The 16,821-nt window shown below is 41.6% G+C and overlaps 1 protein-coding gene across 1 annotated transcript in view; it reads left to right on the top strand.

The window, feature by feature from the left end:
• The window catches only part of KIF13A (kinesin family member 13A), a 237,513-nt gene that overhangs the window by 133,165 nt on the left and 87,527 nt on the right, over window positions 1-16,821 (top strand). Inside the window, exons 15-19 of the mRNA XM_088475838.1 lie at window positions 3,180-3,390; window positions 8,619-8,781; window positions 11,425-11,565; window positions 13,112-13,261; window positions 16,588-16,749. Of these exons, the coding sequence (XP_088331964.1) occupies window positions 3,180-3,390; window positions 8,619-8,781; window positions 11,425-11,565; window positions 13,112-13,261; window positions 16,588-16,749 (827 nt within the window). The remainder of the gene's footprint in view (window positions 1-3,179; window positions 3,391-8,618; window positions 8,782-11,424; window positions 11,566-13,111; window positions 13,262-16,587; window positions 16,750-16,821) is intronic.

Genomic DNA, 16,821 nt, shown 5'->3' with positions numbered 1-16,821 from the left:
TCGCGCGTGTCCCCGCTTATCCCCGTATTCAATTCCAAAGGATGCGAAAACACTTCCCGGCGAAAATCAAACAGGCGAAAAGTGCTTTCAGATATTGGGTAATCAGCTTGACACCCCCCAAAAGATGCACTGACATGGGGGCTCACTATGGATACCCCCGAATAGCCCTGTTGGAGGTATTTGGGGTGTTTAATTGCTTCCAATTGGTGCTATTTTGCGTCTTTGCACAAGTGGTGAAGAATAGCATTTTGCAGTTTTTTTTGGCAAAAATAAGTAGTCCCAGCAAATTTGGGGTACATGAAAATGGGTGCAAGCATGGTTAAAAATTGCTAAACTGAGGTCTTAAAAAGCGTTAAAAACGCACCATCAGCAAGCACCTGCAATCACCTCCCCCATACTTGCAGACCACCCCAAAGTCTATTTCGCTAGTTTTTATGTTTGTACCCCAACTTTGAACTTTTTCGCCCCCTTTTTCAAAGTCATTTTTTGGGGTGTTATTTCATTATTTTTAGGATTTTTTTTGACTCCGTTTACCTTTGGGGACCTATCTGAAGAGTGCAGGGTGGTTTCCCCACCTTTGCACACCAAAACCGCAATTCTGCACTTTTTTCCTCCAGCTATTCTTAGGCGAAACTTTCTGCGAGGTACATTGCATTGCCAATTTCGCTCCGGCGAAAAGTCGCAACAATTGAATACGGGAATAAGTTTCCACTGGCGACGTCACCGGCGAAACTTTTTCGCAAATAAAAACCCGGCTTTTCGCCGCTAATTGAATACGGCCCTTCGTGTTACATTTTAAAGTGAAAAAAAATAAATACATTTAATGTAGTAATGCTATATGGTATAATAAAACACTGCAAAACATACCAAATATTCTGTAAATGCAATTATAAATAATAAGCCATACCAATAACATTACAAAAAGCATAGCAAATTGACTACCGTATATACTCGAGTATAAGTCGACCCAAATATAAGCTGAGGTACCTACTTTTACCACAAAAACCTGGGAAAACTTATTAACTCGAGTATAAGCCTAGGGTGGGAAATGGCAGCAGCTGGTAGTGCCCCCAGTAGTAATTCCCCCTGGTTGTGCCCCCAGTAGTAATCCCTCCTGGTAGTGCCCCCAGTGGTAATCCCCCCTTTCAGTGCATCCAGTAGTAATCCCCCCCTGGTAGTGCCCCCAGTGGTAATCCCCCCCCTTTTAGTGCCCCCAGTAGTAATCCCCCCCCTGGTAGTACTCCCAGTGGTAATCCCCCTTTTAGTGCCCCCTGTAGTAATCCCCCCCCCTGGTAGTACCCCCAGTGGTAATCCCCCCTTTTAGTGCCCCCTGTAGTAATCCCCCCCTGGTAGTGCCCCCTGTAGTAATCCCCCCCTGGTATTTCCCCCAGTGGTAATCCCCCCTTTTAGTGCTCCCTGTAGTAATCGCCCCCTGGTAGTGCCCCCAGTAGTCCCCCCACCCCCCCAGTAGAGAGAGACGTAATAAGAATAATAAAAAAAATCACTTACCTGAAACTCCCGCTCCTGGTCCCGCCGCTATCCGCTCCTCCGGCCGCTTTGCATGGGAGAGACGTCATTACTCATGACGTCTCTCCCATTACCCACTGCGGGAGCCGGAAGATGGCTCCCGCAGTGGGAGCAGCAGCCGCTGCGAGTCTGACAGACTCTCAGCGGCTGCTGATTACAGCAAACACACAGCTGCCGGCTCCGGCGGCTGTGTGTTTGTACTGTGTAGCACTGACCGAACTTGGGCGGTCAGCGCTACACTTCACTCGAGTATAAGCCGAGGAGGTACTTTTTCGGTACAAAAAATGTGCTCAAAAACTCGGCTTATACTCGAGTATATACGGTAACTTCATTTACATAACATTCTGAATCACACTGAAAGAGAAAATACCTCAAACCCCATATATGGAGTTGAAGTCACAGAGTGATTACACGGTCATCCATGAGGAAATCGCTCACACAATATAAACACTTATAACGAAAAAAAATCTGGGTGAGACAAAAACAAAACAAAAAGTCTTACACAATGTTACATTTTGTGGGGTCCGTGCTCTTTCTTAACAAACGACTGAACCCTCAGGCACATATTATCTACAAGAAACAAGATTTTGTAACCTGTGCCTTCAGTTACTTCTGTTGTGGAGCCCATTGTAGTAAACCATGAACAAAACACATGGAACACAGTACTGTATATGACACAATATATAAGTAAATATTATTCTAGCAGCCAATTTGAAAACATGGTACATATTGATAATTGGGGGTATATTAGGTTTTGGTAAACACACCATAAAGAGATTGCTTGATGTGAAATGAAACAAAACAAAATACAGGCTGTTTGGTAGTAGTGGGAAAGGTAATGAAAGCAGGGCTGCAATCAGAAATTGTGGGCCCAGGACTGACAAAATACAGTAGCAGGAAATGTGCTATATACCTAAGTTCAGATTTGCAAATCTCAATGTCAATTCAACCTGCACATTACCCAAATGGAATGATGATTTGGGCCAATTAATTTGGCTGCTAAAACCCAGCTCCAACTAACGTGAGGATCCCTGGAATATACTTTATACAGTATTGAAAGCATATCTAGTCAGTATTATGGCAGTCAAGCCCTTGCCACCAATTGTGATGATGTCATAAATTTATTCAAGATGGATATCCCGGATCAGTCACTCTTTTATTCCGCTTACGGCACATGGACGGCTATCCTTTGCTTTTTTTATTTTCAAGTGTAGATTGTAGGGTATGCAGTTGTATATTAATATTAATAATGTACCCAACAATTCTCATGATCATTAAGGTTATTTCAATAAACAACCAGAAAATACCCACATATACTGTACTAATCTACCAGATCTTCACCCCAGGCTACTACTACAAACACCTTCATTATATTCCACTACTGTGACTATGACTTAGTGTAAACTAAAATAAGGTATGTCTTTGTGTATCTCACAGCTTTGCCTTTCTGCGTGGCGAAATGTGATTTAACATGCTTGTTGATGTATTGATTTTACTGCTTTTATCGTTGTACAGACATTTTAGAGGTACAGTATCTTAAGTTGACATATGTGAATGAAGTACACATCTGTATGTAACTGTTGGGTTGATGTATAAAACCTAAATTAGCCGTGAACCACACATAGATTTACACTGTGAGCCTTTTTCCTCAGATCCTGTCCACAACGTTGTCCAAGTTCTCGAGAAGCAGTATCTGGAGGAGAAGAGAAATGCTCTGGAAGAACAGCGGCTCATGTATGAACGAGAGCTAGAACAACTGCGACAGCAACTTTCCCCCGAAAGACAGAACCAGCACAGCAATGAGCACCTGTCCTACACTTCTCAAATGGCTCAGCAGAAAATGAGCATATGGGCTGAAGAGAGGTAATAACTTGCCATTTTAGATGCATACTGATGTTACAGTACTACAAAGTCACAATGGAAAAAATTACCATAATCAGGGAATTACTCTGAAGTTAGCCCCTGGTGTGCATGATGCATTTAGTTTAGGATCCTTGGGCCTCATTCAGACCCACTCGCAAGCGGCTGTCCGCTCGCAAGTGGGTCGATGTTGTGCACTGCGCATGCGCACGACGGAGGGAGCTACGTCGTGCGCATGCGCCAGACGCGACGAGCGAAGGACTTTCCTTCGCTCGTTGTGTCTGATCAAAGGGGGCGTGCTGTCGATGTTGATTGACAGCACGCCCCCTTTGGTGGGCGTGCCTGCCAGACGGAGGCGTTCCCAAGGGAACACCTACCGTCAGAAGCCGGCCCCACTGACATCACTAGTGATGTCAGTGGGAGTGATTTTGGCTCTGATAGAGCCAAAATCACTCCAGGGCTTGTGGTCGAAAACCCCGACCACAGGCTTCTGGTCGCACTGGCGATGGTCAAGACCATCGCGACCATCATTCTGCACGCTCGTATGTGCTGTGGGTGGTGACCCACAGCTATACGAGCGTCCAGGAGGAGGCTCATTTTTATGGAGGACGGCCCTCATTCAGAGCGAGCGCTCTGCTCAGAGCGTCCGGCTCTGAATGAGGGCCCTTGATCGAAGCCTAATAGTATTGTAATAAAGGCCACAACCATACTGAAACACTATTGCTCTTCATCCATTTTGTACAGGTGACATTTTTTTTAGCAGATAAAGGAGTTAGCAATCTCTCTTAAGGATAGAACGATATATTGTTCAATCGTTCAATTTATCTGCTATGGATAGGCCCTGAACGATGACAGATGCGCACTCCTGCAGCCGATAAATTGAATCTTTCATCTCTCCAACATGTTGGTCAATTATCGCATATTGCTGCCAGATATTAGAAATATCTGGCAGTTTATATGAGGTAAACGACAAACGACGAAAGATATTAGCAGCAGCTACAGAGCGCTGCAGAGAAAAAAATCCACTCCCTGAATGATGTCATGCGATATCGTTCATCGTTCGTCTTTTGCCAAAACCTGTCAGTTACATGACAGATATCTTTAAGCACAGCCACCGGAATTTTCAATAGATATCTTTTGTCTTTCATCTTTCAGAAAAAAATCTGCTAATGGATAGGCTCCTTAAGTGTAACTGAGGTATTGGGTTGGCACTATGAGTGCGGTGTTCTACCCTGAGGAAAGCAATACTCGCCCACTGCCCCAAAGTTTTTAGGTTGATCCATCTGATTGGTATAGCTAACAGGGAAGGAGCTACACTGCTATTAAGATCTAGGAATTGCCACCCGACTAACGTTATCACGTTCCAAGATCATTGTAAGCCTAGTCCCTTGTTTCGCTGACACTAATAAACTGTGCAAGCTAACAGCAAAATGCTGCAGAGCTGAGATTCTAGCTTGGAAATGTTATTCTTGCATGCTGATCGCAAGTACGCTTTCTTACCCTACTGTGACGGTGACCATAATGGCACACCACACAGTACACCAGGAAATGCTACCTTATTACACAAGAGGTGAGGTGTGCAGCTCATATAGGTGCCGCTTCTACAAATGCATTAACGTTATGTTACATACCATACTGTAGATGGTCTAGACAGATTAAAAGAAAACATACAGAGACATATTAGTTTGGAGCTATGTTACCGTTGTCTGTAATGGCTCCTCTGATTGTTTACAGTGGCTTTCCATGTAAATAATTATAACTGCAGATAAATAAGTCTCGTCTTCTAGCTGCATAAACTTCTTAAAATCCCAATGCTGCCAGACTAACTACTGTTACTGATTTGTAGAACCCCAGTGACTTTAGAAAAACTGTATCAGAGAATGCGGTTCCTATATTTCAACTAAAAAGGTTTCTATGGAAATCATCAGAAACCAAGATTGGAGTCAGAGAGTTAACTATGTATACATGTATGTACTGTATATTAATGCTCTATTTAAAAGAAAAAAAAGATATCTGTACACAGGTAGTATACAAAAAATGTATCCATAAAGTGACTTAATAGGTCATTGGCCACCACATCTGGTATAGTGGCACACAGCACCACAAGAACATCACTCAACTGATGCCCGTCTCAGGCATCCTTCCAGAATATCCATACTCCATTGTGTTCAGATCTGGTAACTGAGAAGTCTATCACATACAGATGATAGCATCAGTGTCATGAAGTCAAGCCATTGGGTGACCACATGTGCTTATTCCAAAATAAGGGTATTTCATCCTGGAATCCAATTCTTCTGTCAGGAGTGAAATGCTACAGCATCAACAAGGGATGAAGATGATCATTCAGTACCATTAGGTAGAGATAACCATTGATCTTGCCTTTAAAATGAATGATTGCACCCAAACTAGAGAAAACAAAATATAGGAAGCGCTATTTGAGCAGATAACATTTAAAAATTTGCTTATGCACTTAAATCCATAATCCATACTTTATGATAATACAAAAAATATAAAATCTCACAATTCAAATATCAATATTCTGGAGTCTCCATTTCAGCCCATTGTCTCTCATTGCTGATTATGGTTTTGTCTCAGAGCTCCATGCTGACATCACCATAGATGCTGATGCTTGTGAAACATTAGCAAGTTGAGCTATCTTGGTATTTGAATCATTGACAAATGGTCAGTAATCACCTCATTCAAAACAACCAAGGGCTCCTCTTGGACTCATGATAACTGTAATTATAGACAGCAAGGGCAGTCTAGCAATTTTATACATGAGCCTGACCGGGCCGTAATGTTATTTGCTGATTTAACACTTAAGCCACACATGTGTGGAAGCCCTTACTTCCAATAGCCTTTAATTATCCACACTTTTTGCTGCGTTTACAAGTGTATTATGTAGAAAGAGTGACACATTACATGATATATAAATCGTGTTTGCATACTTTCAATTAATGAGGTTAATAAACAAATTATTTCCTAGATTACTTGGCACCCCATCCATTCAGACACCTTCAGGTTGAATTATGAATCCTAAAATCTTAATGTAGGAGACTAACACAGCTTGTGTTCACCCACTAGAGAGATCCAAGGAATGTCTTCAAAGTGCACTCCTACCATAGACAGTACATGGCAGTATTACTCAGTCTAAGTATAGCAATACATAATCTACAATATATCTCATTTTCATCTTGTGTTTCTCAAAGTTTTTAAAGAAACTCTACTTTTAGAGCAATGCGTCTTAATGTGATGATTGTGCTAATTTCTTTTTCGTTTTTGGCTTTCCCTTCCAAGGCCCAAAAATTCTCTTGGCGATGGGATTTGATTTGCACTGGTGCACTTATTTTTCAGCCAAAGTGCAAGGGTTTGCAGAACACATTGGCAGAGCTTGATTAGTAGCAAACGGCTGTACTAGCCGATGAGAGGAGTTGGGTGCAGAGAAACGAAGGGCCCGATTCAGTAAGGATCGCTATTGCGTACGCAGCTGCAAATTTGTACGAGACGCAGCTGCAAATGTATGCTACTGCATGCCATAGCTCATCCGGCATAGAGACACCCGCTGCTGCTTTTTCATATCCGTACTACCTCGCATTCCTGCGTATACATTGGTAACATCGACTTACATCGGCCCAACACGCACAATTATAGCAGGTCTGACTAGCCGCACAAACCCCAAGTCTCGTCGCTCGCAGTGAGTGCTCAAGCTGCGTATGCAATCACAGTGGCTAATTTATGCACGCCAGGAAATGGCTTTCAAACGGACAGACACGCCTGCGTTTCTCCAGCCACTCCCCCGTCACCACCCCAAATGCTCACAGCCTGTCACTCTGTGATGAATTCCTCAGTGTGTCCGTAATCGCAGTGCGATCACAGCACACGTGCAGTGTGGTGCGTACGCATGCGCAGTGTTTAACCAGCGATCTATCTGCGTACGTGATTACAATTGTGTACGCTCCTGAGTCAGGCCCTAAGTACAGAGTAATGTAGGTGCACCCAGATTTATGGAGCAAAATTATTGAAAGGGGATCAGGAGTGCACATTGTTATGGGTGTCCCTCGCTTTATCACTCCTAACAAACAATGTATACACTTACATTTTTGCCCAACTCAGAAAAGACCTGGTCTTATACCAGTGTTGGCTAACCTTGACACTCCAGCTGTTATGGAACTACATAACCCAGCATGCACTGCTACAGTTTTGCTATTAGGGCATGCTAAAACTGTGGCAGGGCATGCTGGGATATATAGTTCCACAACAGCTGGAGTGTCAAGGTTAGCCAACACTGTCTTATACTATACATTTGATAGGATACATTTTCCACTACTCAGTTGTACTTAGCAGAGCATACTGTTTCTGGGCACACTCTAAGCAATGATTTCACACAAAAGAGCCATATGAATGGGTGTTTGTAATGGATTGGAGGCCTGTTTTTATTCATAGAAATGTTGGGAGGCATGGTCACTTGTGCTTTATCTTGGACCTAGTGTCCCGAGCGTTGAATGTATCAGCCTACCCAAGGTCAACCTGGGGAAACTTTGCTTGCCCTGCATTTGCTCAATGAACATAAATGTGATTATATAAGAGCTTTTATTATGGGAATAATGTGTAAAGTGGAAATTAATGGGAGTGCTGTTGTCCGACTTTGAATGTGCATAGTAAAATGACAAAAGTCAAATGTGTAGAAGTTATCACGAATAAAAGGTTCAGGTGCACATTAACGTAGCAGCGTATTTTGAGGCATAATGAGAGCAATAGAAAAGCACACAAAGTGCCACATGTAATATAGGCAGTGCCAGCTCACACTCAACTAGTTTACACCATGATTGAGAGGCTAATCTGAGCAGTATTTTGCCCCGCTCTGAACCTTGATGGCAGTGTAGGAAGAGAAGGCTAGAGATGGCTACAAAGTCATCTTTACTTCTGTGTTTTAGTGACCCTATACTGTATGTGAAATACTAGCTAGGCTAGCTCAGTATAGGAAAACTATTTGCATCCACTGTTGGCAAAGTTAAAAAACTGGAAGCACATAAAATTGCTGGAGCAATGATAGCTAAAGAATAACATGTAGGAAATAAAACATCACTTAAATACTTCAATAGGTATGACCAGACTGTCTGGGACAACCATGGAGACTGAAGAAAAAGCAAGACCCACTTTAAATGAGAATGAATGTTGAGGTTTCTGCGGAGTGACATATCCATGCTTTTATAATATGTTCTGCACTGCAGGGATGAACTGTTCAGACAGAGTCTTTCTAAGCTCAGGGAGCAAATAGTCAAGGCTAACACATTGGTGAGAGAAGCCAACTTCCTGGCCGAGGAAATGAGCAAATTCACAGACTATCAGGTCACGCTTCAAATCCCAGCAGTCAACCTCAGCGCTAATCGTAAGGTTAGTAGTCGAAACATCTAAGAGCCCTTTTTTAAAATCGGTTATGTTATATGTATTTTGCTTCTCTGACAGTTAATGAACGTAAGTTATATAATAACATGGTTTTTTTTTATACACTTTTGTGGTTATTTTACAAAATAAGTAGTTTGCTGAGGTCTATATAAGTTTTGGGTATATCAATATATATATTTTTTTTTATTGAAGCGTCATGTATAATAGATTTTCCATATAGAGAAAGTACAATACAAATACAATAATCAAAACAATAAAATTAGACAAATATACATCTCTATATATTAAGTTGACATTATAAGTTGCATTGTGAAAGTGTAACATGTTTTGTAAATATATTCAACAGATATATTGTCATTTATATAAATAATATATAACAAATTAAATGAAATTAATATAAATGAACTCTCTCCTTCGCCCTTCGCCCTCCCCCCCCCCAAACCCCCCCCGCCTCGCCGGCTTGCCTAGTCAGGATCCGCATCTATAATGATAGGTGGGTCATTATCAACCATCCGCATTAAGTACCATGAAGTAGTATAGAGACTTTGGTGTATTTGATGTCTCATATCTATGGACAGCGTAGATATGTAACTTTCCCACATATCGAAAAATCTTTCCATTTTGTATTCTTTCTCCAAAATAACCGCCACCCATTCCATCCGAAATAGGTGAAATATTTTAGATCTAAATAATAAGGATGGAGTAAGTGTTGATATCCATTCTTGTAGAATAGTTTTGCGGCCTGCCGCACGTATAGTCATTAGTAGTCTTTTCCCTCCCTTGCTTATCTTAATATTTGGTGGCAGAATGCCTAATACAGCCCATTCTGCTGTAAGTGGTAAATAATTTATTAAATTGGTTTCTGCATATTGCTTTATTTGAAGACAGAATATTCTGACCAATGGGCAAAGCCAGAAACAGTGAAATTAATTTGCGTTCTCCACTCCACATCCGTAACAAGAATGTGAAGGTGAACGGCCCATTTTAAAGCTTCTCTTTGGGGACAGATACGCTCGATGGAAAATATTTAAAAACATCTCCACATACATGGCTGATGGAAACAGTTTATGGGAAGTTTCAAGTGCCCTCAGTAAGTCATTGATAGTTAATGAAGGGAAATGAGATAGCTATTTAACCATACCTGTAGTTAAAGCTGAATGCTCCATATTATCCGTTAAGGCAGTATAGTAGTGGGAAATGGCTTTCCCAGTAACAGGAGAGTGCATTAAAAGTGTATCTACCGAATTTTCCCAATTATTATCTGTAAAATTACTGACCACTGAGTTAATATAGTGTTTTGTTTGCTGAAAGGCTATGGGATGACCTGCTATGGTCAGATATTTATCCACTGCATCTGAGAATGATAATAGTTGCTTTGTGTTTCTATTGACCAAGCAGCCTATGTTATTAATCCCTCCAACCTTCCATAACATGAATGGATATGTAGCATGGCCTTCTTGAAAGTTTAAGTTATGTAACAGTGGAAGAAATAGCGTGTTGTAAGAGTTTAACTTGGCTTTATGTCTAATCATATTAGAAAGTTTTCTGGTGTTCCATAGTAATGGGTTAATTCTTAAGTCTGGAGGTATTTTTTGGTCTTGAAGATGTAAGAGAGCAGTTTGACTTTTGTTAGGTAAGAATTCTCTTTCTAATGAGGTATTTGCATAAATATCGCAATCGTGGAGCCAATCGGACAAATATCTGCACATAGCTGCCCAGTTATATTGTTTTATGTCTGGGAAACCCATTCCCCCGTTATTTCTGGTTTGTTGTAATCTAAGTAAGCTGATTTTTGGTCTTTTACCATTCCAAATAAATCGTCTGAACATCTTATTAATATCTTGTAAATCTTTGAATGTTAAGAATAAAGGGAGAGCTTGAAGGAAATAAAGGAGTCTTGGAAAGGGTATCTATATTTTTTAAGTGTTTCCAAGAAGGTTGTACAGGAATTATAATATTTCCTTAAGTTATATGAACAGTTTCACACTACCGGCCAATGATTTTTGCATTATCCTTTTTTACGGACACACATGTATTATAGAGGTTTACAGTAAGTCAGTATCTTACCTGGTTAATATTAAGCACGGAATAATACACACTTGTGATTTACAGCCCATATTTTGGTATGACAAGATATCTTTATTAATGACAATTGTCTGGTAAGCAACTTGAAACAGTCACTCATTTCTCAATAATATATTTCAATTATTAAAATGTGATTATTATTATTAAATCACAATGGAACAAATTTGTCCACTGGCCTGCTGTGGCCAGACCTAAATTGTTTATCTTGTATTTAATTGTTACTGGCCCATGACTGTTAACAGTGCCTAGACTATATATGTGGACTTGTTCTGACCTTAACACAGACAGGAACACTAAATAGGTTTAGATTTAATCTTATCCTCTCTTTTCCTATTTAAACCAGGTTAAAAGTCTGGGTCTAGGAGTTATACCAATGGTGAAAGGTGTATGATATAATTATAATGAAACCTTTTTTTTTATGTTATACCAATCTTTTACTTAACCCACTAACATATACATATTAACATATACTGATTAATTCAGACACAGGTATAGCACTTAATTCGTAGTGTATTGTTTTCAATATCACAATTCCTGTGTTGTCAGAGAGGAGCAATAGTAAGTGAACCAGCCATCCAGGTGAGGAAAAAATGTAAAGGCACTCAAGTCTGGACCATTGAGAAATTGGAGAACAAGCTCATTGATATGAGGGATGCCTACCAAGAATGGAAAGAAGGTCCAACTGAGGTAATTAGTTCTGCTGCAAAATTTACAGTGGCTATTAGCTTACAGGCATGAGGGCTGTATAAATACCCGTTTGTTCCCTTTTCTTTCTATGGTCTGTAAGCACCATGGGAATTTTACAAACTTTATCGTATACCATTACTAGAAAACCAATTGGATTAATGAAAAATGTTATTTGACAAAATGATTGGACAGGCTAGTCTGGACTTTATCAAACAGGCAAAGTGAGACGCATGCCTAACATTAGTGGTCACCTGCATATTGGCACCTGGACCTACAGAAAGTATGTACAATAGATAAATGGGAGAATACACTACCTGTCCTAAATTACATAGATATTAATCAATGAGGAATTATATTTGAGATATATTTTATACAAGTCACAGTAATACAAGGTGATTACTAATGTCCATAATAATACGCAGTAGGGGTGCTTTTGTTTCTTACTTATGTTTTTATAATATAAATTGAACTGATGACATCAGACTCCACTGTCTGTGCACATACTATTTATAGGAATCCAAAAAGAACTGATCTTGAACTCCTCATCTGTGTACTGAAAACCTCATAGACAATTCACCCAGGCACACTTCAGACTTGCACACATGTAATCAGAAAGCGATTAATTATTCCAAATCCAAAAAAGATAGATACTGTAGATAGATACTGTAGATAGATAGATACTGTAGATAGATAGATACTGTAGATAGATAGATACTGTAGATAGATAGATACTGTAGATAGATAGATAGATAGATAGATATTGTAGATAGATATATAGAGATAGCATTGCAAGTACACAGCTCCCTGTGTTTAAAATGAAAGGCAGTGTCTGATTATATGGATACCCCTGACCTAAAAATCTAATCCTGTTTTTCATTTGACACCATGTATCAGATTCCCAGGTGGTGATGACTGGAAAGTATGGTCCTATAGTCCTGTGTATCAGTAATTTCAGGGAATGCAGAGGGGTACCTCTCTAATCCAGGCATGGGCAATCCTTGGCAGTAGTGCCATAATGTGGCACTTGAGGATGTTGAGTTGCACCCACTGGGTCAGTCCCACTCTTACTCTGCATGCTAGACCCAACTGGAGAACCCAAGCATGGTCTGTATATCCAGCGATGCCTGCTCATCTGGTGATCTGGCACCCAAGGAGAAAAAAGTAACCTAGCCCTTACTTATTACTTAGCTGGTTTCTTTTCAGCGCTTTACACAAAAATGCAACATCTTTATAATGGACGATGCATAGGCCTAATTGTTAAATTATCTATGGTCACAGCTGTGGTGTAACCACACCTTTTATAGATACGTCTGTATGGAAAAAACACATCACTACATCATGCGGAGGATTAATACATTATGTTAATGTAAAAGTAGATGACACAATTCATAACTGTTTTTTTTTTTTTACTTGTAATGCAGCTGCATAAATCAAGTTACCATATAATGTTAGCAACTATATTGTTACAGTGATCGGACATAATACACTTGTTTTCTAAAATATTTACACATTACATGCATTGTTTATTCCTTATCATCTTTTACAGAATAAGAGACTTATTTATAGGAAGGGGGACCCATTTTATGAGCCTCAAGAAAATCACAACCTTATTGGTGTGGCTAATGTATTCCTAGAGTGTCTATGTTATGATGTTAAACTTCAGTATGCAGTGCCTATCATCAGCCAGCAGGGGGAGGTAAGACTAACCTTTTATCTTTTCATTTTATTGCAGTGATTGACTGGGGACATTCATTATTTTTACACTAATGGGAAGAGTTTGTGAACTATGTAAGATTGCTTAAACTTTAATACCTATTATAATAAAAAGTGTATAAGCAGATGGGCATGTGCATTGTAGTTCACTAGTTTGTATTTAACCTTTATGCTCAGAAAGTGGACATACACATGTATGTGTGCAGAATTGGATGATTCGGGCAATTACGCCAGCCTGCGCATGGAGAGATGGGACTGAAGAGGGAAGGGTGTTCTAACATAGGCTGAGTATAGTTAGGGGGGTAATGTAGTTTGGAAGCCGACGGTCTAAATGCCGACCGCCGGCTTCCAGACTTTCTAATCCCGGCGTCGTACTAATGACAGGCATCGAAAACTCGACGCCTGTCATTGACCAGACGCCGGAAGACCGACGCCCGGTATACCGGACAAAGGTGCGCCGGGTGCGGGCAGCCGCAGGGAGGGGGGGGGGGGAGGGTTAGGTTTAGGGCCCCCAGGGGGACTTAGGGTTAGGCACCCTCCCAGGAGGGTTAGTTTTATGTTAGGGGAAGGGGGGGTTAGGGATAGGCACCCCCGGGCGGAGGTTAGGTTTAGGCACCCCCCCCAGGGACTTAGGTTTAGTCAGCGGGGAAGGGGGAGTTAGGTTTAGGCACTTAGAGGGGGGATTAGGGTTAGGCACTTGGGGGGAGGTTAGGGTTAGGCACCCCTAAGGGAGGGTTAGGGTTAGGGGGTAGAATTAGGTTAGCGATACTTACCTTAGGGACGATCAGGATTTTCACCCTTGCCGAGTTGCCGCTGTCGGGATTTGAACCGCCGGCCATGCATCCGGCGGTAATACCTACTACAGCAGTTAGGGGTGTGACTGCGCTCTTCAAATCACATGCAGGATGGGTCACACAAGAATATACTCCAGAGAAAGATGCATCAGGTGGTCAAGTGCAGGCACAAATAGTGGATGATGTGAAATGTTGCCTAAATTTGATTCCAGGTCTCAGCAGTAGCAAGTATACAGTGAAACTAAGGTGGATGCTCCCATAACTCGCCTATTTAAGGCCACCACCATTCCAAATGCTTCTACTTTAAAGGATAGCATTGATATTAATATTGAAGCCACTATTAAGTCAATTTATACAAGGGCAAAGGCCTCCCTTAACACATCTTAGATTAAGCTTGGATCAATAAGACTTTGAAGATGTGTTTGGATTAATGGGCAGACAGTTTGAAATAGTCAGACTCTGGGGGGGCATATCTATGAGGCCTCAGATTGTTTTGGAAGCCACCATTGATGTAGGGCTCAGTGGGGCTAGGATTCCACTTCCACAGTGTTGATATGATTTGTTCTCTGGCTTCAGACTTGACAGGCAATATGACTCTGGAATCCCTTCCATACACTGGAGAGGTCTTGTTCTGTTCTGATATGGATAAGATTTTCCCTGGCTACAGAGGAAAAAATTTACTTTCTCCCTGGCAATGCCTCCAGTCCAAAGAGCCCTATGTTTTGCTCCTTTCTTCCCTATAGGAAGATTAGATATCAGATCCCTAGATGACAGTTCTCTTCTCCACATGGAGTGCTTCTTAGAAGTAAACGTGCAGGGGCAGCTAGGCATCCGTCTCCCAAATCCTCTGTCAGCATGATGAACTAGCTGCTCAAATGGGAACTCCTGCCTTTCTCTTTCTGGACCAGTGATAAATTTCCACCACAGACGCTGGGTGAATAAATTCATAATTTGGGGATTCATCATAAGGAAGCAATCGGGAAGCCGACTGCCTATATACCGGCAGCCGGCTTCCCGACTGTCTTATCCCGGCAAGGGTGAAATGCCGGGCGTCTAGACCGGCGCCCGGCATCACGATCGTAGGACAGCCGCGGGGGGGGGGGAGGGTTAGGTTTAGGGCTCCCGGGGGGAACTTAGGGTGAGGCACCCCCCGGGAGGGTTAGGGTTAGGCTAGGGGGAGGGAGGGTTAGGGTTAGGCACCCCCAGGGGGGACTTAGGGTTAGGCACCCCCTCGGGGGACTTAGGTTTAGGTAGCGGGGAAGGGGGTGGTTAGGGTTAGGCACTTGGGGGGGAAGTTAGGGTTAGGCACCCCTAAGGAGGGTTAGGGGGGTTAGGTTAGTTTAGTGGATACTTACCTATCCACGATCGGGATTTCCAGCGCTGTCGGGCTTCCGCTGCGTCGTACTCTGCTCCTGTCGGGCTGCTGCTGACGGGAATCGAACCGCCGGCCATGCGGCCGGCGGTATTTCATACCCATTCCTCATCATAGATCTCTTAAAGTCCCCACTGAGATGATTTATCACTACTGGTCTTTCTGGAAACAAAACAAAATGTTTTGCACTAAAGGGAGCCTTTCATAACCTTATTTCCACAGGAGTAGTCTTTCCAGTCTCGAAACAGCAGAAAATATTGTCTATGTGCTCAAATCACAAATCACATTGTTCCTTTCAAGCTATTCTGTATCTAAAATCCCTAAATGTTCAATAGCAGGTGGACAGGTAGATGGAGTACTCAGTGTTCTCCCCAGAAATTTTTTCCAGCCGAGTGGCATCAAGAAGTAGCCGGGTGGGGGTCTTCGCAATAATAAAATGTTTTAAACCTTGACCTTATAATGATTTGAAATAATATTTTATATATTAATTCTCTTCTTATTAGAGGCCCAGTCGTCTGATTATGAAAAAACGGCAATGTCTGTAGGATCTGGACCTTTTTATACAACTCCCAGATACTGTCCCCACTTGCAGGCTACCAAAGTGCCGGGTGGTGCACCTGCAAAAAAACAGCCTGGGGAGAACACTGAGTACTTGAGATTGGACATCAAAAGCATAGTGTCCATGGACATCAAGGAGATTCCAGTTTTAGAGCGATAAATGCCAAGGGAAGGGAGAGAAATAGGCACTACAGTGCTGAGACGGGTGTGAACTTTTTCACTTGCTGCCATCTTACTTAATACAGAGACAGGTTCTGCTAATGGTTTATTTTACATATAACTATTAATACTAGGGATTTTTTTGGACTGTTATTACTTTGTACGTCTCATATGTACTTTTTTTATATTTGCTTTTTAATCTACCTGGTTATAACCCCTACGTGACACACTGAAGGTACCCCTGATCACACAGAAATTATTATAAACACAATATGCTTAGTTTTCTAAAGATTATTCACAGCATCAATCTCACTCCAGTCACAGTTCCCTACTTCTGTAATTGTGCAATCATGGTATGGTCAGCTATTGTATGAACAGATGCTAAGATAATGACATTATATCTGTCCTCTCCTTGGTCATGTTTAGGTCGCAGGACGACTTCACATAGAGGTGATGCGGGTTACAGGTGTGGTTCCTGAGTGTTTAGTAGGCGATGACTCATCAGAGAATTCCAGTGAAAGTGGCAGCTTTGAAATCATAGAAAATAGCGGGGAAATAATCTACCGGCCAAAAAAGCTGACATGTCGTGTGAGTATAATCTATGTGCCCTGTGATATATGGATTGTGTATAAAAGCAGTGCACGCAGGAGAGTGGCACAG

The sequence above is a fragment of the Taudactylus pleione genome, unplaced genomic scaffold (genome assembly GCF_031769625.1).
Source record: "Taudactylus pleione unplaced genomic scaffold, aTauple2 ptg000179l, whole genome shotgun sequence".
Classification (NCBI taxonomy): domain Eukaryota; kingdom Metazoa; phylum Chordata; class Amphibia; order Anura; family Myobatrachidae; genus Taudactylus; species Taudactylus pleione.
The sequence above is the reverse complement of the archived record's forward strand: the minus strand, read 5'-3'. Positions and strand labels throughout refer to the sequence as shown.